The 25,620-nt window shown below is 39.8% G+C and overlaps 2 protein-coding genes across 7 annotated transcripts in view; one reads left to right on the plus strand and one right to left on the minus strand.

Moving 5' to 3' along the window:
- fanci (FA complementation group I) overlaps positions 1 to 25,446 on the plus strand; it is an 84,784-nt gene extending 59,338 nt beyond the window's left edge. For both annotated transcript variants that reach the window (XM_051920836.1, XM_028823751.2), the window contains exons 29-38: positions 2,599 to 2,726; positions 5,080 to 5,148; positions 5,904 to 6,000; positions 7,009 to 7,193; positions 8,678 to 8,734; positions 8,886 to 8,945; positions 9,123 to 9,194; positions 9,583 to 9,678; positions 18,660 to 18,773; positions 24,911 to 25,446. In XM_051920836.1, coding sequence (XP_051776796.1) covers positions 2,599 to 2,726; positions 5,080 to 5,148; positions 5,904 to 6,000; positions 7,009 to 7,193; positions 8,678 to 8,734; positions 8,886 to 8,945; positions 9,123 to 9,194; positions 9,583 to 9,678; positions 18,660 to 18,773; positions 24,911 to 24,973 — 941 coding nt within the window. In that variant the 3' untranslated portion in view covers positions 24,974 to 25,446. The remainder of the gene's footprint in view (positions 1 to 2,598; positions 2,727 to 5,079; positions 5,149 to 5,903; positions 6,001 to 7,008; positions 7,194 to 8,677; positions 8,735 to 8,885; positions 8,946 to 9,122; positions 9,195 to 9,582; positions 9,679 to 18,659; positions 18,774 to 24,910) is intronic.
- The window catches only part of polg (polymerase (DNA directed), gamma), a 91,330-nt gene continuing 91,004 nt past the window's right edge, over positions 25,295 to 25,620 (minus strand). For all 5 annotated transcript variants that reach the window (XM_028823757.2, XM_028823754.2, XM_028823756.2 and 2 more), the window contains exon 23: positions 25,295 to 25,382. In XM_028823757.2, the coding sequence (XP_028679590.1) occupies positions 25,321 to 25,382 (62 nt within the window). In that variant the 3' untranslated portion in view covers positions 25,295 to 25,320. The remainder of the gene's footprint in view (positions 25,383 to 25,620) is intronic.

A 25,620-nucleotide genomic window follows, 5' to 3' on the forward strand; every position in this document is an offset into this window, starting at 1 on the left:
AGTACCGTATGAATAACACATGCACAGTCCACTTTCCCTAGTACTACAATAGACTTACTATCATAGGCACGAGCAACGTACAATGTCTTAGACATATCTCAGACCTAAATATTACTTTTGTTCTCCAAGAATACAGTTATTCGAACATACAAAGACTGGCTATTAGCCATTTATCAACCAATGAATGTCTTACTTTTACACACTGTTCATTATTGGACACCGCTCTTTGTCCTCAGCTCGATAAACCTTGCAGCTTGGATCGTATGGCACTTCCTCACTGCTCCTGGTGCTCTAAAAAAAATTACCTTATTACTTCAGTCATTCTAGATATGAAGACAAAGTATAGAAAGTTAAAAGTCATAGTATTTATAAAAGAATGATAATACTAGTAGAGGAAAGCATAACGGAAAATGTGAATAACAAAGTCTGGATATGTATAGACTTTAGTAAAAGCTTACGAAAAGTTAAAGTTATGTCAAAGATGAATGTTCCTGGGTACGTTGATTTAGCAATTGATATTCACGTAATGCTTTAGCTGATGATCAGATGAAAATGGCTGCACGTTGCTGGTGCCCTTTTCTGGCGTCGCTCTGTTCTTGTTATTTAGTCTATCATATTTATTTTAAAATTCCACGTGAGTTTCGCAACATGTGATTGTTACATGCACCTGATTGGCTGGCTGCCAATATGATGGATGAATTGCTCAAACGGTTTAATCTGTTTGAGTATGTCCATTTCCCAAACAATACAGTTTTTTGTGTTTTAAGAACTTAAAACTGTCCAAAATGTTTCCAGGGCAGGATCCAACCTGCAAACGCTGCAACCAAGCTCCTGCCTCACTGGGTCACATGTTCTGGGCCTGCACCAAACTAACATCATTTTGGACAAAAATTTTTAAGTGCCTTTCAGACAGCCTTGGGGTCACAATCCCTCCTAACCCATTAACAGCTGTGTTTGGTGTTCTTCCAGATGGACTTGAATTGGAGAAGGACAAGCAAACTGTGATTGCATTTACTACACTTTTGGCACGCAGACTTATTTTGTTAAATTGGAAGAATCCTAATTCTCCTCTGATAAGTCAGTGGGAAACCGATGTTTTATATTATTTGAAATTGGAAAAAATCTAATTCTCAGTTAGAGGATCTGTACAAAATTTTTTCAAAACCTGGCAGGATTTAATCAATATTATTTTAGAATAAGAGAAATAACTATTACCGCATTTAATTCCCTTCTCCATCTCTTATTTACATAGATATTTACTTCTCCCTTTCTTTTGTTTATTGTTGCCTTATTAAAAAGCCTTAAGCAATTTTCCTTTAGCTAAGCTCTCCTTCTCAGGGGTGGGGTTTGATTTGTCTTCAATTTTGTTGGGTTATAAATTGATCTATTTGTATGCAATGATTACAATGAAAATTAATAAAATAAAAATATATAAAAAAAAAAAAAAGAACTTTCCTGTCCCAAGCTGTAAACTGGTTTGGCAATTTTCTAGTCCCACGGCATCTCCTTCTGTTCACAGGTTGTAAAGTAATCGGAAATAGCTTGAAGCATTGGCATGTCTTCCCGTCCTAGGCTGTAAACCAATTTAGTCCTACTTTGATTACTAGTACAATTCAGGAAAACAGGATGCTTTGATGTTAAAATTGCCCATGCTAGTCTCCTGTATTTTAAATTCATCTTGTTTGACTTGAGTAAAATATAATGGAAATATAGACACAAACCCACGGGGAGAACAAGCATCCTGTAGTTAGGATATAGCGGGTTGGATAATGGATGGATGGATATAGACACAAAATTGCAGATTTTGCACACCTGAACACCATAATCTTTTTATATATATATATATATATATATATATATATATATATATATATATATATATATATATATATTATAATAATATTGTGGAGGCTGGCCCGGACGCAGACAGGTAGACATTAAGTACCACAACACGTTTATTCACAGCTACCATATACAAGTGAACACAACACACAACCCCAAAACTCCCCCAAAAGTCCAGGCCTCCCAATGCCATTGCCTCTTCAGGTCCACCTCCACTCCTCTCCACCAAGACTTTGTCCTCTGTACTCCCAACTCCAGCCAACGAATGGAGGGAGGCGGCCCCTTTTGTAATCACCCAGACGTGCTCCAGGTGCCTCCCGATTAACCTCCACCGGCACTCCCCAGTGTGGCGTAAGTACTGGCCATGCACCTGGAAGCACTCCGGGTGTCCATGGTCGTCTTCCCCCAGCACTTCCGGGTGTGGTGGAAGTGCTGAGGACCAGGGCTCTCCAGGCATCGGGGCGCCCCCTGGCGGTGACCACGGGCCCCTATAGGGTTGAGCTTCCAAGCTCAGTTCCCATGGTCCCCAAAGACCCCTGGGCGGTCGCCCCCTCATGGTCTGGAGGAGGCGCAATCCCTCCTCCGGTCCTTCCGGGCATCCTGGCTGGGTGCTACCCCCAGCCGCTTGCAACAATATATATATAAGTTCTAATATATGTTTTGCAAAAACAGTTCTGATGTAATAACAGCAATGTGACTCGTAAACACTATCAAGGTGCAAGTTTTTTCTTTATTGCTATTTTGTATTTTTTCCAGAGGATCCTCTACTTTGCAAAGGGCTGCTGTCATTGATGTTTAGTTTACATGTTCTGTATAAGAGCCCCGTGAGTGTCTTGAGGGAGTTTGCTCAGAACATACATAGCCAGCTTGGGGATATTGATCAGGTACAATAATTGCATTTTGAACTATTTGTATCATTATTATTCCTATGTTTTATAGTTTAGAATTTTATTTTTGTCCCAGCATTATTTTGAAATAAAGACTGCATTATTTCACAATTGTGATTGCATTACTTTGAATAAGTATTCAGTTCATGTTGCCTATTTGCCACTGGTATCATTATGCACTTGTGTTTTCGTCTATTAAAGCAATTAATGGCCTATGTAAAAGTAAATGTATTCCTATACAGTAATCCCTCGCTACTTCGCGGTTCACTTTTCGCGGATTCACGACTTCGCGGGTTTTTAAATACAAGTGATTGCCCGCCTATCGCGGAAGTTATGTTCCAGACCCATCAGCAACAGGAGAAAATCCGCGATATAGAAAGACCATATAAATAAACATTTTTATAGTTTAAGCCTTAAAATACCCATCCCACATGCTTTAAACACATGTAAACTTATAAAACACACTTTGTTAACACATATGATATATGGATGTCGGGCTAAGGATATGAGTAACATCTCACTATTATAAAACATTTTAACTTCACGCAAGACAAGACAGTGAGACAGGAAAATTGGTGATGTACAGGCTTTTAAATTATTGACACGCAGAGCGACAAGCAGCACAAAGCCAGCACAAAGTCCACTTCCCCTTAGCGTTCATTCAGCTCCCCAACCCCTTGACAATGTGAAGTGGCAGGAGCGTACTGCGCTTCCGGGGAGGGGGAGTTTGAGCGAAGGTGCGTTCAGCTCTCACACACCCACACACACTCCTCACGCAGAGCAACAAGCAGGCATTTTGGCAGAAGCAGCACAAAGTCCATTTCTGCTCAGCGTGAGTTCAGCTGCCCCCCTTCACAAAGCGAGTGCAGACACATTGACGTCTGATCGCTGCGTGCAGGCAGTGTGCAGTGTTGGTCTGCGGTGTTTAAGAATGTAGAAAGTGTTTAAGAGCATAGGAAGTGTTTATAAGAGCGTGGGAAAGGTTAACAAGAGAGTGAGAAAGGTTTATAAGAGTGTGGGAAGGGTTTATAAAGCCTTAAAATATGTATAAATAATAAAATAAATATAGGTCGCTACTTCGCGGATTTTCACCTATCGCGGGGGGGCTCTGGAACGTAACCCCCGCGATAGGTGAGGGATTACTGTAATGTCAGTTTCGTTCTGTTTCACTAACAGTCAAAAGAAGACAAAGGCCCATATGTGTACAATGATACCTTTTTCTCTTTTTTTCATGCAAAATCTACAATGCTTTTGCGAGTAATTATTTTTAGTGATGGTGTTTTTGCAGTTGATTATTCAAAAGGTGACTTTTAATCTATTAGAAAAATCAATGCAGAATAAACTGTACATTTCTGGGATGGAAACATATATTTGAGATTATATCACTATTATAGCACTTGCAGCAATAGAAACAAAAACAACTAGGAGATACTTAACATAAACTAATCTTTATGCAAACTAGGCTAAAAGTCACCATCTGGCTGATTTTTCAGAAAGGTTTCTATGAATCTAGAAGAATATTTATAAGAAAACACTATTCACAAACACAGCTGAGGATTTTGATCTTTGATATTTATTTTGTATACTTAACTGAGAAATCATTTAGGAAGGCATAATATATTAAAACAGTGACCTTACTTAATAATTATTGTCAGGCCGGCTGCTGGTCAGTCATGCACAGTATAGTCTGTGCTTGGTGTTTATTTATTTGCCAATAATCATTAGGAGGTGAATGAATGTTTCAGTTTGTAAAAAACTTAATATTCTAAAAAATTCTCAAGAATCTTGTTATATGTAAATATTTCATTGTAAAATTAAATTGGAATGTTGATATGTAGTATTAGGCTTGTATTATCTTTAGTCATAACAACCACAGCCATCAGGGCATTAAAAGTATCGTTTAATGTAGCATTTATTGTGTATTAATTCAAGTGGAGGTGACTAACTTTTATAAGTGCTTAAGATTTACAAAATATTTATCTCTAAGATTATATTTTGCAGTTCTCCTGTTTAATACTTCATTCATTCCATTTTAGACTTCACATTTGGCTATACAATAGAAAAAAAAACGTATCAGTTTTGGAAAATGCTTATTTTAGTCCTTCATTTCTTTAGTAAAATAACGTTACATTTTTCCAACTTGAAAATGTTAGTGTCAAGTTTTTTTTATTTTTGCGCCAAAGGTCACAGAAGTAAAGATGTGATTAATTTATTTTTTAAGGCAAGGGGTCATCATTATTCTTTATGTAATAGCAGCAAAAGGACATTGTCAAATAACCATTAAAGGACTTTATATCCTGCCTGTTTAGTTTTCATTAGTTTCCTTAATTTTTTTTTTCTTTTCATTTAGGATGTTGAAGTGGAAAAACAGTTTAATTTTGGTATAATAAATATCAAAACTGCAGCCCCTACTGCCACTGTAAGTTATGATGTAAATATGTCATCAATGAGTTTTATTGTTCATGTAACATGTCATAAATTAGTTCAAAGCCTGACCATGGCTGTGTATGATTGGGCCCTGCAGTGGATGGATAGATAGATAGATAGATAGATAGATAGATAGATACTTTATTAATCCCAAGGGGAAATTCACATACTCCAGCAGCAGCATACTGATAAAAAACAATATTAAATTAAAGAGTAATAAAAATGCTGGTAAAAATAGACAATAACTTTGAATAATGTTAACGTTTACCTCCCCCCCCAGGTGGAATTGAAGAGTCGCATAGTTTGGGGGAGGAACGATCTCCTCAGTCTGTCAGTGGAGCAGTCTGTGGAGATTGGTGCCTTGTAAAGAGCTGTCCTGCCTTGCGCCCCAGTGCTACAAGAATATGTTTTGACCCCCGGCAGCCCTGAATTGGGTTACGTGGGTTTGAGAATGTTATATCATATTATCCTGAAATGCATATGTCTGAAACGGAGCAATCATAAATTGTAATTCTACAACTCACACGTCTCTTTTACTGGATTGTGTTTAGATCAGTGTATGCAGATTTGCTTTCTGTCAGTTACTCAAAAGACTTTTTCACAGACCGGTTACTCCACAGAATAAATAAAACTTTATTAACAGATATCTTATACTTTCATAAGACTGGTGAGACTATTAAAAAGTTGCCTGGTTCAGTATTTACACCGTAAAACTTTGTACAGTTTATTACATTTTGTTATTTTCAGTTGCTGGTTTTGGCACAAGTCGGGAGAATTTTGGATGAAGTAGACTGGTTGATCAGTAAGCAGAAGGAGCAGCTTTCACAAAGAAAAACTGTAACAGGTACTCTGGCTTTTGAGTTGCTCAGGATCATTTGTTTTTATAGGATTTTAAATATTTTAGGTTTACGTTATCTTAAGCCTCAAAGATTGTATTTCTGGCTTAGTTTAGTAAGAAGTAATTCACCCAATTAAGCAGGTTACTGAGTATTATCTTTCCATGTGGAACAGGACAAACTGTACAGTACTGCTACATAATTGTTTTTATAGTTACTAAAAGGCATTGAATATCAAAGTTATGGAACACGCATTTCCCTTTGGATTTTCTCATGCTAAAATCTTTGGCTGACAGATCACAAAGAAGCTAGAATCAAACTAAATCGTGTAAAATAACTTTGAGCTTTTTATGAAAAATTGTGAGTGACAAGTTAATGGTTTTTTTTTTTTTTTTTTGTTGCTTAGTATTGAAAGTGCCTTGGATTTCACTTTCCCTTCATTTTGAATACACTTCAATGAACTTCTTAGGTGCTTACACAGTAAAGGAATAAGGGTATCAACTGTGAATCATGCATTTTAGTTTTTAAGTTGTTCAAGTGCATCTTGTTATTATGAGACTTCGTGACTGAAAAGATTCTGAAAGCCCTAACCTGTCTGAGCCGGGATTTAACTTGACATGAAATAGTATGTGTTAAGGATTCACAAGGAGAAGTGTGGTTTATTTTATTCATGGCTTTATTTTAAATACATATTATGATACATATTATTTTATATATTTTATGTGACACCTGGAATCATTTACAATTGCAGAAATAATTTAAATAGTTTAAATAAACCAGTTCATTAAAAGTAAACCACTAAACATCATGCAGGTTGTACATGGCATTATATATATATGGTGCAATAAGCAGTGGTCCTTATGGCAGCCCTCCGTAATGATTAGGCCAAAATGTATGTAAAACAGTGCTTTAATTTCAGTTCTTATTAAAATAATCTCCTTTCTTACTGTAACGTGTGATGTTCTTCTAAACTATAAATAAAGAGGAAAATTATTTTTTTCTTCTTTCTTTAAAAGAGGATGCCATGGAGACTCAAATGCAGCCTGATGCAACCGAGAAGGCTATCTGCCTGCAGCTGGGCACCTTGCTGACAGTACTGCATGAGTTGGTGCAGACGGCATTGCCTCCTGGAAGCTGTGTGGATACATTAGTGAGAGAAATCTCAAAGCTATATACTATATTGACTTCACTTGTTAAATATGTGAGTGCCTAACTTTTATTTTTTCATAAGAACACGAGGGGATGTTTTTTTAAATTTTGGAAATGTTCAAAAATCAGAAATGTTCAGAAATTGCACAGTGCTTAGTGAAGTATCAGAGGAAAATTTAATATCTTCTAAAGGCCCTGCATATCCATTATAATGTTTTTACCCTACTTCCTAAAATATTTTGATAACAAAGTTATGCCTATTAATGGTTACTACATTTTATTATATTGTTTTGAATTTATTGAATTAAAGCCCCAGCTGGAGGATCAGCTATCTCTGGGTCTACGGTTCTTGAGACTGATCCTCCAATTAGCTGTGAACCACCAAATCTCACTGAGATTGCACAGGTGATGAACCAGTTGAGGAGGGGAAAGGCTGCAGGGATCTGTGGTATCTGGGATGAACTTCTCCAGGCTGATGGTAAGGCTGTCCCCTCCTGGCATTGCAAGCAATCTTTGCTTCCAGTTGGGAGACTGGCATCATCCCAACTGACTGGAAAACGGCACTTGTCGTCCCTATCTGGAAAGGGAAGGGTGATCGCCTGGATTGCAGCAACTATAGGGGGATAACACTGCTCTCGGTGCCGGGTAAGATCCTTGCTAGGGTCATCCTCAATAGGATCCGTGATCACTTTCTCACCTACCAGCGACCGGAACAGTCTGGTTTTACGCCTAAGAAGTCTACCATCGACTGCTCGAGAGACTGAGTTAGGAGTCTGAGTGTCTGGGCTTGCGAGTGTCTTGGATAAAAACCAAGATCCAGGCCTTTAATGACTTCTTGGGCACAGCCATCAACAGTGTGTCTGTTTACGGAGAGAGTGTCGACCTTGTCGAGAGGTTTACTTACCTTGGCAGTGACATTCATGTCTCTGGTGACTCTTCCTGTGAAGTCAGTAGGTGGATTGGGAGAGCATGGAGGGTCATGAGGTCTCTGGAATGGGGTGTGTGGCGCTCCCAATAAATCTGCAAAAGGAGGAAAGTCCAAGTCTTTAGAGTCCTGGTGCTTCCTATCTTGCTATATGGTTGTGAGACATGGACGCTATCTAGTGACCGAGACAAAGACTGGACTCCTTTGGTACTGTGTCTTTCTGGAAAATCTTTGGGTACCGTTGGTTCGACTTTGTGTCAAATGAGCAGTTGCTCATGGAGTCCCAAATGAGGCACATTACCTGCATTGTGAGGGAGCGTCAGTTACGGCACTACGGCCATGTGGCGCGTTTCCCCGAGGGTAATCCAGTTCATAAGATCCTCATTGCTGGGGACCCAAGTCACTGGACCAGGCCCATGTAACACCTGGCTGCGGCAGATAGAGGGTAATTTCTGGAGGGTAGGACTGCACCGCGTGTCTGCCTGGTGGGTTGCCAACCGAGATCCCGAGCTGATTCGACGTGTAGTGGGTGAGCAACGCACTGTACCAGTGCATGCTCCCCAACTTGACTTGAAGTTGACTTGTTGAATTTTCTGTTTGTTCTTTTGTAGTATATACATATCTACACATATCAACTTGGTCATTTCCCAAGCAGGTTTGAGAAGCTGGTGAGTAATCCCTGTATTTATTTATCTATTCATGTTTCTTATCCAAATTCTCTTTCTTGATTTAGATATGGATGGGAATGCTTTTATGTTACAACTAATAACTTTTTTTAATTTCTGGTTTTGAATGGTTAACTATTTTTATTTAATTAAGGTTAAACTTTCTGGATCACACTTAACTCCCCAGTGCTACAACTTCATTACATACGTGCAGGTAATTATTGTGATTTTAGGAGTATTAAATAATTGATGACAATTTCAAAAGTACATTTTCTCTCCCTTTTGTTGCAGTCACTCCTAGTTACTTTATGCGGTATCATACTCCTCAGATTGTGGTCTTTATAGTTGTTATATTCATTGTTTTTGGCTTTTTTTTTTTGCAAACACCAAGAGTGACAGTTTGACTGGAGGAGGAGAAAAAAAGAAGAAGAAGAAGAAAGATGAAGCCACATCATCTGTTTCAGTACAGTACTTTAAATATTCACACACCTTAACATTATATATCCAAGCCTAAAGAGCTTCTGGGTACTTCCTGAATTCAACAATTGCATGCAAGTCCTTGAGTTCACTTTTTTTTGAGTAGAGAATTTCGGTTTTCACTCAGGCATACAATACTATGATGTGTTGCGATGTGTCTTTGGTAAGACCAAATTTCTTCCTTTATTTCTATATATGGCACTTTCTTTAATAATTTGCTACTCATTTCCAAATGTTCTCAAAAATCTAAGATAAACCTTTTTTAATTTTAAAAATTAAGGGTTCACTTGCTTTGTAGGTGAGCTATTTTCATGGATTAGCCTTTAAATTGAACATGATTGCGTTAAGTAATTAGTTTTCTATTCATTTCTCAGGCCAAAATGCTGCGGGAGACTCGAGCTATTCCCAACTTAATCTTCAGTATTGAACAATATGAAAAATTTCTCATTCATTTATCCAAAAAGTCTAAGGTAGGATTTGAAAAATACTTTTTTATGCATCTTGGTGAAATTTTGCTTTATACACTAAGAATTTATCTTCTATCCTTTTAGAAAAGTATTTCCATTCATCTATTATATTTTAGTACCACTGTCCAATTTAAAGCTCATGAAATATAAATGCGGTCATGTTATGGTAATGCTAAAAAAATGTATATGCAAAACATGTTTATATTATCAACGTAATTTATCATATCACCCCCAGATACACATACCTTCTTTGAAAAAGCTATCAGAGTTATGGGGTCAGAGAAAATCCCCCCATTTTTTAGGGGAAAAAAGGACCAAGGCAAGAAGAGACTGGGAAAGAGTTTCATAGGGAAAATACTGGGGACAAATCTAACATGGGGAGGGGATGTATTTTTTAAAAATAAGTGTTTTTTTAAATGTGAATTACCTTCCTATGGAAATAAGCTTCATACCTTCCACATTTTCCCAACCCCAGACGAAGCCCATAATCCTGCAATAGCCACTAAACTGAAGATCAGCCTGTCACTGCACTGCCCTGCCCATTCATCTCAAATCTCCTGTGTAATTCGTTAGGGGTCAGAGTGGTCTGAGATTGATGGGGCCACATGATAGTGACATCTTTATGACGTTTACATGTTTAGAGTGCCATTTCCTATGAGAGATTTATATGCAGTAAGTTAATTAAACTTTAATATCATTAAAAATGCATTTGTAGAGTTATTTCATTATCATACTTGTTTATCAGTTCAAATTCTTAACCTATTGCCGGTCATTTTGTAGTGGGCTTTGTGCTGCTAAGATTCACACCGTCGAAGGGACAGCGATTTATTTATTTTTTCGGTGAGGACTCCAGGAATGCACCCAGCATTCCTTTATAACAACACAAGTACTCCTGTATAATAATTTCCAGACATGACCTCTGCTGTTTTTCTTTTTGAGATGTGTTAATGTGGTGCTGTAACAACGTGAGCCATTTTCGTGTGTAGTTTTTATACATGCTTTTATCTCACATCATTGTGCTTTCTGAAGTACTTGCAGTCCTTCATCAGGGCATCAGACTTTCATATGGTACTATAAAGTATCTATCTACCTACCTACCTACCTACCCACCTACCAATTACAGTAACCTAGTGCTATGACGTTTTCAGCATTTTGTATCAAATTGGTACTGGGGTATTAGATCTTGTGACATCCCTACTCTGTTCTGACTGTGGTTGTATTGAACTGAAATAAAGTGCATTGTCTGACTCGGCTGTATCTTATTGCACAGATACCTTGTCATTAAAGGTACCGATAGACATGGCCAATGCTATATTTGCCAACTAATCATAAACTTGTAGGAGTAAAAATTACAGGCTACAACATAAATGATAATCCAGCAATAATAATCATCATCAGACCGACGTAGCATAGGCAACAAAGGTGCAATAATTAACGTGGCAGCAGGACTGCAACTCGGCTTTGAATGCATTTCTGATTGAATTAAAAGTATAAGCATCTTTGTTCATCATCAAGACTGATTCTAATCTTCACATTCACTCCTGGCACACTGAAAATTCTCCATAGTCAGTTTTCAGTTGGAAAGCCTCATTATGACATGATTGATTGATTGGATGGTGTAATTGTGTCATTTGCATATGTTATTGAAGGAATCATGGGTAAATGTTTTCAGAAAGTCATCATACTTTCATTTCATTGAACTTTGTGGTTATATTAGGCCAGTCAGTTTAAATTTAATTTTGTGGTGTATAAGGGGCTACTTTGGTGTCACCATCAACATAAGCTAGTTGTTAGGCTTGTGGGTTTAATAGAAAGCTACCTGTCCCTTTTTGCACTGCATCTAAATGGCAACTTTTTTATTAACTTATGAGACTTGGATTCTGTCTTTCTGTAAAAAAAAAATACAAAAATAAAGAAAGCCTGCCAATAGAGTCCAATTGCTAGGTGTTCTGAAATGTCACAGTTACAGAGTTGCTCCTCTCGCATATTCAGTTTTCTGCAGACGGACTACAAAGTGACGAGTTCGCTCAAAGCATCTTTAAGTGTTTGCCATTGTGAAGTACTGTAAATAATTTGATGACAGCATGTAGCTGGTATTCGTGCTTGTCTAGCATCTATGAATGAATGTTTGTTTTAAACTTTGCAGTTTTAGGATAGACGTTGTTGCACAGATACATCAGTTCATTACAGTATTTGTCGTCTTGTCTGTCTATTTGCCTGTTTTTTTTCCACACAACACAACTTGACTCTCAGTGAACCAGTTTTGTTGAAATTTGGGACACTTTATTCTGTAAGGAAATTAGTCAGAACAGTTCAATTTCCATCTTAAATAGCATGTCCTGTATACATTTTTGACAGATCAAAATCTCCTGTTGAGAAGGCAGTTTTGCAAACCTGTCTGTCTTAAAATAGAGAAACATTCTGTGCAACTTCAGTTACTGATTAGTTTGCTGTTACCTTGAGGGAGGTCACTTCAACTTTGGATATTTCACATGTTCTCCACTTGAGGCGGCAGAATGGATTTCCATCACAGGTTAGTCATATGGCAAGAGGCACAAGCTCACAGCTCCTGATGCTTCAGATAAGTTAGCAGTAAAGTTAAATAAAAAAAATAAATAAATAAAAACTTTACCTTGACACTTCAAGATTTTAAAGCTCCATCGGGTACTTCTGTGGCAAGCCGAATGAATACTTAGATATCTCAGAAAGCATTTCAGATATCTTAAAATGCAATTTTCTTTTTAAGATATCTAAAATGCATTTGGAGATATCTGAAAATAATTTCCTTTACATTTTAAGATATCCGCTATTCATTTTGAGAAATCTCCGATGCATTTCAAGCTCTCTTATTTTTAGATATCTTAAATTGACATTGCATGCATTTTAAGATATCTCAATAGCATTTTCAGATATTTACAACAGAATTTAAAATATCTGAAATACACTCCTATATGTCTCAAAATCACTTCCTGTAAAATTGCCTGTTATATCAGTGGACGTCCTGTTTTAATAAGCTGAAAATGAGCAGGAAGTGATTGAGATATATATAGGAGTGTAGTTCAGATATTTTAAATTCTGTTGTAAATATCTGAAAATGCTATTGAGATATCTTGAAATGCATTCTAAGGTACCTCATTGGAGTAGAGACCCATTGTAAGAGGTTATGAAATGAATTTGAGATATCTAAAAATGTATTTTAGATATCTCATACAACAGTGAGTTTCAAGATATCTTAAATGCTTTTTAAGATTTCTTAATTACCCTAAGTTCTTGTCTATAAGCCGCAGCTTATCTAAGGAAAAAAGTTGTGAAAATGAAAAAATAGAATATCGGCTTATACATAAGTCCGGCTTATACAGTAATCCCTCCTCCATCGTGGGGGTTGCGTTCCAGAGCCACCTGCGAAATAAGAAAATCCGCGAAGTAGAAACCATATGTTTATATGGTTATTTTTATATTGTCATGCTTGGGTCACAGATTTGTGCAGAAACACAGGAGGTTGTAGAGAGACAGGAACGTTATTCAAACACTGCAAACAAACATTTGTCTCTTTTTCAAAAGTTTAAACTGTGCTCCATGACAAGACAGAGATGACAGTTCTGTCTCACAATTAAGAGTGCAAACATATCTTCCTCTTCAAGGAGTGTGTGTGTCAGGAGCACAGAATGTCACATAGATAGAGAAAACAATCTCTAGCAAACAAATCAATGGTGCTGTTTGGCTTTTAAGTATGCGAAGCACCGCGGCACAAAGCTGTTGAAGGCGGCAGCTCACACCCCCTCCGAGAGAGAGAGAGAGAGAGTTTGTTTTTCAGTCAAAAATCAATACGTGCCCTTCGAGCTTTTAAGTATGTGAAGCACTGTGCAGCATGTCGTTTCAGGAATCAGCTTTACAAAAGATAATTTTTCAGCATTTTTAGACGAGCGTCCGTATCATCTAGGTGTGCGAACAGCCCCCCTGCTTAATCCCCATACGTCAGGATCATAGATAGTCAGCGCAAGAGAGAGAGAAAAGTAAGCAATCTAGCTTCTCAGCCATCTGCCAATAGCGTCCCTTTTATGAAATCAACGGGGCAAACCAACTGAGGAAGCATGTACCAGAAATTAAAAGACCCATTGTCCGCAGAAATCCGCGAACCAGCAAAAAATCCGCGATATATATTTAAATATGCTTACATATAAAATCACAATTTAAATGACCGCTACGCGCGCGTGTTGACTCGGCGACGCCCAGAGCAGAAAGAACGTGCTCCGGCTGCTCCAACCGCGCCATGCGGGGAGTGAGAGAGACGCCAATATCTCATACTCTCTCCCCCCGTTTTTTTTTTTGTTTCTTTTCTCCCAGGGCTGAATATTTTTCCAAAAACTAACATTTTTTAAAAAAGAACACAAAGCAATTGTTTAACATATCAAATCAACAAAAAATATTTACTTTTGACAAATGTTACTGTCTTGCATGTTGTATGAGCCTGAATTCTCTGTGTTGTTTTGATGCCTATTTTTCAATTGTCTGTTGCTGCATTTTCTAACATATATTGTTAGTGTGTACTGTAGAGAGACAAGTCACCCATTTGCCATCGTGCCATGCCACTGCCACCAAGTTTTCTGCCTGCATGAAAACCGTATTGTCACCTCTTTTCATCTTCTGGAACTTTATGTATGGCATTATAGCTTTGGGGGGGGGGGGGGGGGGGGGGGGGGGGGGGGGGGGGGGTGGGGGGGGGGGGGTGGGGGGGGGGGGGGGGGTGGGGGGGGGGGGGGGGGGTGGGGGGTTTAGGGCTCACCCCATGGGATTTGCTTCTGTTTATTACAGAAGTGAATAAAACTTTGCAGCAGCACGTACCTAAGCCACCAGGGGCAAAACACGTTTGGACCAATGCTCCCTGAAGTTATATCACCAGTTCTGTCCCATCTCTATTTGTAATGCCACAGCGCGCTTCATCTCCTCTTTCGTTGTGGGTTTCCACTTTGAATAACGAGAATGCGATGCAAACGCAGCCCGCGATTCAAAAAAAATCTCTGCCTACCTGTTTGTCTCGTCTGACAGTAGCTGAAAAGCAGCATCAGAGAACAGCCTGAAGTACAGCAGCTGGTGATCTGTCGTGTCCAAAAGCAAGCCATGCCGTCTTGTAAACTCCAGTAGCCATATCGGCTCTCAACGGATCAATGTATGTGTATTTATCCCATGCGAACCTTGCTGTAGATGCATCGGCTGCGCGAAGGCACTCAACTGGCAGCAGATCCGCTCGCGCGGCATCGGCTGGTGTCTGATCAGCTGATGCCTGCCGGCGAGTGAGACCACTGACCTCCCTCCCTTCTATTAGTTATAGGTTATATAGTACGTTCGGCTTATCCATGAGTCCGGCTTATCTATGATACAATTTTATTTTAAAAATTCGTATGATTTTTGGTCTCCGGCTTATACATGAGTCCGGCTTATAGACAAGAACCTAGGGTATATTTTGAGATATCTTAAAATAACTTCCTGCTCATTTTAGGATGTCATATTCATTTTGAGATATTTGAAATGCATTTTCCGATATCTTAATATAAGTTCCTGCACATTTTGAGATATCTCAGAATCACTTCCTGTGCATTTCAAGATGTCTCCAGTACATTTCGAGATATCTTACAATAGATAGGAAGTCCCATTGAAAGAACAAAAAATCTTACAGGAAATGTTTTTGAGATCTCAAAATGCACAGGAACTTCTTTCAAGATATTTCAAATTGCATTTGGGAGAGCTTGAAATGCATATCGGATATCTAAAAATGTTCAGCATATCATTTCAAGATATCTTGAAATTGATTTGAGATATGATAAAATGCATTTCAGATATTTTAAAATGTATTTTGAGATATCTCTAAATGTCAGTTTTTGCTTGCCCCACATACTTCTTTCAAAAATGCTTTAAACTATAGTCAGTTATTGACCCTGTACAACCAACAAACTAACAACAGAACATCAGCTGATGCCATATTGACTTCACTTGAATTAGAATCTGCGGTCTAAACTATTGAGCTATTGACCTACGGAAAAAAAATTAAAGTTAAGAATTTCAGATTAGTAAACCGGGCCCCTGAGCACACCCAGAAGTTATGGCATGCATAAATTGTGTAACTTGTTTGTCTGTTAGGTGCATTGGCAATCCTAAATTGTCCCTAGTGTATGCTTGGTGGGTGGGGGTGTGTGCCCTGCGGTGGGCTGGCATCCTGCCCGGGGTTTGTTTCCTGCCTTGGCCATGTGTTGGCTGGGATTGGCTCCAGCAGACCCCCATGACCCCGTGTTAGGATATAGCGGGTTGGATGACTGACTATTTTGTTTGTTTTTTCATATAAAAGATTTTCATCATTCTGCTTTTCCAGGTGTTCTGCTTATTTTCACTAATGAGCATATTACGGGGCTGACACTGAAGCTGTCGCCGCCTTTCAGCATTCAGTGTTTGCTGGGGTGTGTAATCTGCTTGTTGTTAGTTGTCATTATTAGGGTACAACTAAGGGAGCAAACTGCATAGGGGACAAGTGTAACAAAAATATAAATCTGTCTTATAAATATAAACATCCCACTGCTGTGCTTTCTGAATTCAGAATAGGAGTCAAGAAAAAATGACAAACTAATTAAAAAGATTAGTTAGAGGCAAAATGACTCACCGATTGTGAAACTGGTTGGAAAAAAATCTGCAGCCACATGGGGTCCCCAGAAGTAACTTTGAGAATTGCAGCCTTAAAGATTATCTAAATGCTGTGTGCATATTGACATACACGGTGAATGATTCAATAATATAACCGTATATACTCGAATATAAGCAGAGTTTTTCAGTACCCAAAATGTGCTGAAAAATGTCACCCTCAGCTTATATTCGAGTCAGGTCCCGCTGAGCCCATCCCCCCGGTATACGAACAAGCCAGTTTCCCTTTCGGTTTGTGCACGCCGATGATTTCCACACGTGTTCAGTCTCTCCCTTGGCATTCCCTGTGCAGCGAGCGAGCGAGAGTGAGACACACACACACACACACACACACACACACGAGAGACAGACACACAGCTGCTGCATTTCCCACCCTAGGCTTTTACTCCAGTCAATAAGTTTTTCCAGTTTTTTTAGGTAAAATTAGGTACCTCAGCTTATACAGTAATCCCTCCTCCATCGCGGGGGTTGCGTTCCAGAGCCACCCGCGAAATAAGAAAATCCGCGAAGTAGAAACCATATGTTTATATGGTTATTTTTATATTGTCATGCTTGGGTCACAGATTTGCGCAGAAACACAGGAGGTTGTAGAGAGACAGGAACGTTATTCAAACACTGCAAACAAACATTTGTCTCTTTTTTAAAAGTTTAACTGTGCTCCATGACAAGACAGAGATGACAGTTCAGTCTCACAATTAAAAGAATGCAAACATATCTTCCTCTTCAAAGGAGCAAACAAATCAATAGGGCTGTTTGGCTGTTAAGTATGCAAAGCACCGCGGCACAAAGCTGTTGAAGGCGGCAGCTCACACCCCCTCCGTCAGGAGCAGAGAGAGAGACAGATAAAAAAATCAATACGTGCCCTTCGTGCTTTTAAGTATGCGAAGCACCGTGCAGCATGTCGTTTCAGGAAGCAGCTGCAGCTGCACAAAAGATAGCAACGTGAAGATAATCTTTCAGCATTTTTAGACGAGCGTCCGTATTGTCTAGGTGTGCGAACAGCCCCCCTGCTCAATCCCCCTACGTCAGGATCAGAGAAAGTCAGCGCAAGAGACAGAGAAAAGTAAGCTGGGTAGCTTCTCAGCCATCTGCCAATAGCGTCCCTTGTATGAAATGAACTGGGCAAACCAACTGAGAAAGCATGTACCAGAAATTAAAAGACCCATTGTCCGCAGAAACCCGCGAAGCAGCGAAAAATCCGTGATATATATTTAAATATGCTTACATATAAAATCCGCGATGGCGTGAAGCCGCGAAAGGCGAAGCGCGATATAGCGAGGGATTACTGTATTCGGGTCGGCTTATACTCGAGTATATACGGTATATAAATCTTACACACAATGACGGATTTCTAAAACATGGCCAAATAATAATTAATAATAATTCCTTTTTATAAGGAATGAGGATAACAAAGTTCCTCACATGGTATTTGTCAGTAAGGACCAACACAGAACAATTGGCAAACTATCAGGGCATCCATTTAAATAATCAAAGTATCCAGTATCGGTTGTATGCTCACATTGTCCCAAACACGCGAGTTTTTGCCAGAATATTGTTAAATCAACCCCTTCTGGAAAATCGTCTTGAGAATGGCTGAGGAGAGAGTTCAGATGGAATCAAGCTTTTAAATGTAAGACGTGTCACATGCTGAGGGCAATGAAATGGCCTGACTGAGGATGACATCAGTGATGAGTCCCCAACAGAGGGAAGTGGCAGTCTGTCGTTAAAATGAGCAGCATCAGTGCCAGCTGCAGGGGATCCTAAAAAAAAAAAACAGCAAGCCTGACTTCAGTTGTACAATCTACATTGTAGGGAGGCTGAGTGAGCTGTCCTTGTAAGGGTAGTGAGCTACCGTAACCTAAAACAGCAATGAAAACGGCACAGCAAGCACCACACGGTGGTACAGCACTGCCACAGGTTAAGGCAAAATGTTAAATAAACAAACTGTTTGAGCAGGTGGGCCTCTTAACAGATCAAAGTCAAGTGGAATTTCATAAGAAAAATATCAAAGGTGTGGGATAATTAAGAAAAATACTTTAGTAGAGGAATATCTGAAGAAAGAAATTAGTGTCAGGCACCATTGAGAGAGAATGCTGCCTTGCTGTGATTTTCATGAGCACTCGTACCAGTCCTTGGAGATTTGTAATTATTTGTAATGCAACATTCACCATCTTCACTCTGCCCATAGTTTAATATCCATAGCCATGTAGAAATTAGAGACTTGAAAGGCTTTTTATTTTTTATTTTTATAACCTCTGTCTAAAAGGTCTGGTCTGACATACTTCATCATTTCTCAGGTAAATCTGATGCAGTACATGAAACTCAGCACATCAAGAGATTTTCGTATTAATGCTGCCACACTGGAGGCAGCGCTTCAAGAACAGGAAGGAGTGGAAAACGACATGGAGCAGGTAAGGGCAAATCATCATTTTTAATACAGATTATTATCAGTCAAGTGGCCCCACAAGTCTGCTGTGTTCTGCTTCAGATCAGAATAAGCCATGTCATGGTTCTCATTGTGATCTACTGTTCTCGTTTCAGACGTCCTTTCAGTAAATTCCTAGAAGGGTATGCTGACTTTTGCTCAAATTTGTGGTGATTACGACAAATTCTAAACATATTTTTTCCTCATTACAAGGGCACAATTGCATAAGTAATTAACTCACACAAGTAGTTTGTCATCCGTCCATTATATCTGTGTCCATCAGTTCTGTATGAATGAGTTGGGGGGCTTTATTCTTTTTGTGGGTGAGGTTTATTAGTGAGTGATAGCAGCAAATCGACAACTTTAATTGCTGCGATGTGCACATGATGAAGGACTGCTCACTGAATGTGTATGTGTGTGTGTGTAATATATATATATATATATATATATATATATATAAAAATTTTATTTATGCTATATGTGTGTATAAAATGCAAAGCTGACTCACTCGCTAAGCAACACAAACACTTATTCGCATTTAGTTAAAAAGCTGACATTTGGCAGGATTGTACTTCTATGGCAGTTTGGTACCCTCTAAGAAAAGACAATACAATCTTTAGGGGTAAAAACTTCAATAGAAAAGTGAAATATCCCAAAATCTAAAAAACAGACTGATTTGATTATAACTGGTGACATGAAAATTACCCGACCTGTGCTTTTTATATTTGTCAATAATAATTCTGAGGTGAGTAGGTTCTGGTAACACACAAAGTGCTGTGAAGGAACCGTGCAGAGATTTGGGCTTTGCCTCTTTATGCAGATGAAGGCTGCCACCCAGTGAAAGTGGAAAGATGAATATTCAGCCAACTTCAAGTGAGACATGGTTAGCAAGAGCACTTGAAAGCCTCGCGGCAGGTGCTGTGGCTGTGAGCGCAGGCGGGAGGGAGAGAGGAGTAGAGGATGAAGTGGCAGCCTTGGATACACGCAGTATTTCCTATTCTGTCAGCTTCTCCTCATGATCCAGTATAAAATGCCTCCATACTCAAATGGGATTCAAGGATGGCCAGTTTGTCCTTAGGATCGTTGGGCAGGTTTATTTACAGATACTTTGAAGATCTCTGGAGCAGTACATGCAGTACTGTGGAGAACCGGGACGCCCCCTTCAAGGTCAGAGTGCAACGTGCCACTATATTCCATTTCCACTTCAAGCTCAGGGCAACAACACACACCAAGAGCACCGGAATGCCTTAGGCACGTTAAAGGCTTGTGCTGCTCAGTGAAAATAAAAGAAATAATAGTGTGAAAAATGTAGCATATGCGATCATGTACTGTAAATGTGCAAACTTTAATCATAAAATAAAATCATTGTCTGTGGTGGGCTGGCACCCTGCCAAGGATTGGTTCCTGCCTTGTGCCCGGTGTTGGCTGGGATTGGCTCTAGCAGACCCCCGTGACCCTGTTATTCAGATTCAGCGGGTTGGAAAATGGATGGATGGATGGATAAAATCATTGTTAGAACTTTAATGACTGGCTAATGCATTCAGGAGAAAGCCATAATAATGAAAAAAATATATACACACACACACTGTATATCTTTATATATAATTTTCATTTGGATCTTGATCTTTTGTTTGTCCGCGAATGAATTAGAAGAAGAAGCACTAGATGGCAGTAGAGAGACAGCTAAAATATAGGCATTGCATTAAGAATCTCCTCCAGGCTTATACTACTGAAGACTGTAGTATTCCAGTCACACCTCAAAACACAGACATTCAAACTAAACAAATTGTTGTGCTTTAAATTAACTAATCATTATATATAATCTTCATTTGGATCTTGATCTTTGTTTGTCCGCGAATTCCACGCATGCGTAGACCACCTTCCAGTTTACTACGTTGTTGTTACTCACGGATGTCAACAATGTGCCGGAATAACGAAAGGGGTGGTGGACAGTGTTACGCTGGTTAGGTCCTGAGGCCTGGTTAGAGAATGAGATTGCCGAAGATAAAAGGTACGTGCCTACATAACATATGAATGAAAGAAAGACAGTGGGTAAAATGAATGACAACGTAACAGCACGTTCTGGAAATTATTATTGTTGCGTTGTAGCCGGCGAGTGCTGCGCGTCTCACAGTTGTACCCTGGCTTGCTCACATGTCAGTGAAGTGATCCCTATTTATGCTTTAAAGAGCCTGGATACCTATGTGTCCCCCTTTTATAACCATTGCTCCATGTATATTGCCTTACTCTTCGGATTGCCACAAAGCAACCTGCGAGATTGGAGAAAGGTTGAGAAGAGACCATGAGAGGAAATGACAACGTTGTGAAAACGAGACGGACTGTGAATGGAGAGAAGCAGAAATGCTCCTACACCACCACATAATTACTATTCGGACAGTGATTCCGAGTAGGCCGTTCCTATCGAATCAATGTCCAAGGGTTTTGTTTTGTAATTTTGTTTCCCTTATAAAAAAATCATAATGCTGTGCGACGAAGGGCCCAGTTCACGACTGGCAGCCGTGTTTAAACAGGGAGCCCTTCACAGACAACTTTAACACGCGCAACGTAGTTGGGCGCACATGGCTAGTATACATATATATATAATATTAGTGCATCCGGAAAGTATTCACAGCGCATCACTTTTTCCACATTGGATTAAATTCATTTTTTTCCTCAGAATTCTACACACAACACCCCATAATGACAACATGAAAAAAGTTTACTTGAGGTTTTTGCAAATTTATTAAAAATAAAAAAACTGAGAAATCCCATCTACATAAGTATTCACAGCCTTTGCTCAATACTTTGTCGATGCACCTTTGGCAGCAATTACAGCCTCAAGTCTTTTTGAATATGATGCCACAAGCTTGGCACACCTATCCTTGGCCAGTTTCACCCATTCCTCTTTGCAGCACCTCTCAAGCTCCATCAGGTTGGATGGGAAGTGTCGGTGCACAGCCATTTTAAGATCTCTCCAGAGATGTTCAATCGGATTCAAGTCTGGGCAACTCAAGGACATTCACAGAGTTGTCCTGAAGCCACTCCTTTGATATCTTGGCTGTGTACTTAGGGTCGTTGTCCTGCTGAAAGATGAACCGTCGCCCCAGTCTGAGGTCAAGAGCGCTCTGGAGCAGATTTTCATCCAGGATGTCTCTGTACATTGCTGCAGTCATCGTTCCCTTTATCCTGACTAGTCTCCCAGTCCCTGTCGCTGAAAAACATCCCCACAGCATGATGCTGCCACCACCATGCTTCACTGTAGGTATGGTATTGGCCTGGTGATGAGCGGTGCCAGGTTTCCTCCAAATGTGACGCCTGGCATTCACACCAAAGAGTTCAATCTTTGTCTCATCAGACCAGAGAATTTTCTTTCTCATGGTCTGAGAGTCCTTCAGGAGCCTTTTGGCAAACTCCAGGCGGGCTGCCATGTGCCTTTTACTAAGGAGTGGCTTCTGTCTGGCCACTCTACCATACAGGCCGGATTGGTGGATTGCTGCAGAGATGGTTGTCCTTCTGAAGTTTCTCCTCTCTCCACAGAGGACCTCTGACAGAGTGATCATTGGGTTCTTGGTCACCTCCCTGACTAAGGCCCTTCTCCCACGATCGCTCAGTTTAGATGGCTGGCCAGCTCTAGGAAGAGTCCTGGGGCCTCATGTATAACGCTGTGCGTAGAACTCACACTATAACATGGTGTAAGCACAAAAGCGGGAATGTGCGTACACACAGAAAAATCCAGATGCAGGAATCTGTACGTACGCAAACTTCCATGTTCTTCCGCTACATAAATCCCGATCAGCGTGAAAAGTAACGCACGTGCACGCACCTTCTGTCCCGCCCCAACTCCTTCCAGAATTACGCCTCTTTGAATATGCAAATCGATATAAATAGCCTTCTGTGAAAAGACAATGGGAAAAGCACAGGGGAAAATATAAGAATTTCAGCGAATACCAAGTGGAGGCAAAGGAAAAACGTACTATTTGTTGGTTTAAACAGTGATATAATCAACAAAAGGAAGTTGATCGAGTGACAGTGTCGGAGAAACTCGAAAGCTCAAGTTCACAAAGTCGCACAGTGCCCAAAATAAAAAAAAGTTATCAGATATCAAAGTCGCCATGAAAAGGCGAGTAAAATACATAAAATGGCGACAATTGGGAGTAAACAAAAATAGGGTGAACCATGAAAATAGAATACATACACAAACTATAAACACAAGGAGAAAAAACATGCGTCGTGAGGAACTGAGCTACTTTAATGCTTAAGCCGCACTTAATCTACACATTTTGGATTGTTGTCTGTAGTCTGTGAATGCATCCATCCTCTTCCGCTTATCCAAGGTCGGGTCGCGGGGGCAGCAGCTTGAGCAGAGATGCCCAGACTTCCCTCTCCCCGGCCACTTCTTCTAGCTCTTCCAGGAGAATCCCAAGGTGTTCCCAGGCCAGTCGAGAGACATAGTCCCTCCAGCGTGTCCTGGGTCTTCCCGGGGGCCTCCTCTCGGTTAGACGTGAACGGAACACCTCACCAGGGAGGCGTCCAGGAGGCATCCTGATCAGATGCCCGAGCCACCTCATCTGAATCCTCTCGATGCGGAGGAGCAGCGGCTTTACTCTGAGCCCCTCCCGGATGACTGAGCTTCTCACCCTATCTTTAAGGGAGAGCCCAGACACCCTGCGGAGGAAACTCATTCTATTCGCGATCTCGTTCATTCGGTCACTACCCATAGCTCATGACCATAGGTGAGGGTAGCAACATAGATCGACTGGTAAATTGAGAGCTTTGCCTTGCGGCTCAGCTCCTTTTTCACCACCACAGACCGGTGCAGAGCCCATGTCACTGCAGATGCCGCACCGATCCGCCTGTCGATCTCACGCTCCATTCTTCCCTCACTCGTGAACAAGATCCCGAGATACTTGAACTCCTCCACTTTGGGTAGGATCTCGCTCCTAACCCTGAGAGGGCATTCCACCCTTTTTCGGCTGAGGACCATGGTCTCGGATTTGGAGGTGCTGATTCCCATCCCAGCTGTGATGTTTGTAAGTAAAGAGATGAGCTGACATCGAAAGAGGAGAAGCTGCTAGCCTAGAAGTTTGATTCAATCCCAGCAGCACTGCGAGAAGGAGCCAAACGCAGCCCCTCCACCTGTGGGTCTCTAGTGTTAGTGGTCCTGGCTCGCTGCACATGGGCAGGAAACAGCACTCTGAAGACCACCTCAGTTCAGTGGCACCAAAGTGACGTGAGGTGTCAGCCAGATTTGGGGGGGGTGGGGGTATGGTGGGTAGTGTTTTAGTACGAATTTTTAATGCAAATTGTTCTCACATTTCAAAGTAAATAAACGTAATTTGAAATTTAAAGTGTTTTTAAAAAATAAAATAAACAGAAGATACCTCCCTCCTACCGTTTGAAACCTGACAAGAAATGCATTACTAGAATTTGGTGATCATTTTGACATTAAATCATGTTCTGAATCACACCAGTTCTTTTCAGCAATTTAGTTTTTGTCAGTTCTTATTTTATTTCTTACTAGAATTCATACTTTTCAATTAATGTCAAAGTTAGACTAAAGTTGTGATATGCTATTAAAAAAAAAAAAACTTGCCTAATCCAGTTCAAAAGGGCAGGGCTGGGTGGGTGTCCATAATCTGGGAACCTACTGTAAGGTGGAGGACGCAGGGTGCCAGTTTTATCGCAGGTCCACTTCACTGAATTGTAGCGTTGCTCTGCATACAAATGAAACAAAAAGTGTGTGGGATACAGAAAGTGATGGAGGATTTACCGTTAAACCTCTCTGTACCGACAGCCAGAAGTGTTTGGCCTGTGCGGACATTTAATCCATGATGCTGTGTGAGATCAGCACGTGTGCCTCTACCTGCTGTCTGTCACCAGAACAGCCCAGTATTTGTAATTGTATTTGAATATTTCTGAACAAGTTTTATAAAATGTAAGTCTCAGGAGTGACCAAAATCTACCTTATTGTGTTGTGCTATTTATTTGCTTATGTTTGAATTAAATGTCTTTTTATATTTATCAAGTTCTTACTGACATGTCAAACAGAATCCTAAGTGTAGTTTTTAATTTAATAGCAGATTCAGTAAGTAGCTCTGTAAATCTTACATTGTGCCTTTACAGAACAGAATGAGCGAAGAGACAGAGGAGAGGCAGGAGCCAAAGAAAAAGAGAAGGAAAAAGTGAAGCAGCGCACAGGCGGTGTACTCCAGCCACACACACTGGATTTATTGTGTAAATATTAAATGGTATGGCATGAAAAGATAAAGGAAAAATAAATAAATGTCTGCTGTCCATGAACAGTGTAACTACTGCTGAAAGATTCTAAACTGATATTTTCGCAGGATTGTTTTATTTACAACACGCAAGTGATGCAGGTTCTTATATTTACAAATATTTAAAAAAATACACATGCGTGAAAAAAAAAAATCTTAATATTCTTTCATGTTCAAAACTATATAAATTCCAGTTTAACCAAAGTAAGCTGGGGTAGTCGGTGTTGCTCCACATTCATTATTTGCCTTTTAAATGTTTTATTCTTTGTTGAGCGATCCTTTGGTGATGTTAATGGTCTGATAAATATCCAGAGCCTCTCCTAAAAGGAAAGAAAACAAAATGTAATTTTATAATGTAAAATAAATATTTAACACTTAATATAATATGTGTACCTCTTGTTGTTTATGAATGTCATCAGAACAAAAGAGCAGATTTATATACTTAGTAACAGTTTTAGATTTCTCAAAACATACATAATTTGTTAATAATTTGAGTGTGTTGATGGCCTGAATGCTTTAGTTTTGTTGAGAGATGAACGTCTGTCCCTTGACAGACAA

The sequence above is a fragment of the Erpetoichthys calabaricus genome, chromosome 17 (assembly GCF_900747795.2).
Source record: "Erpetoichthys calabaricus chromosome 17, fErpCal1.3, whole genome shotgun sequence".
Taxonomy (NCBI): domain Eukaryota; kingdom Metazoa; phylum Chordata; class Cladistia; order Polypteriformes; family Polypteridae; genus Erpetoichthys; species Erpetoichthys calabaricus.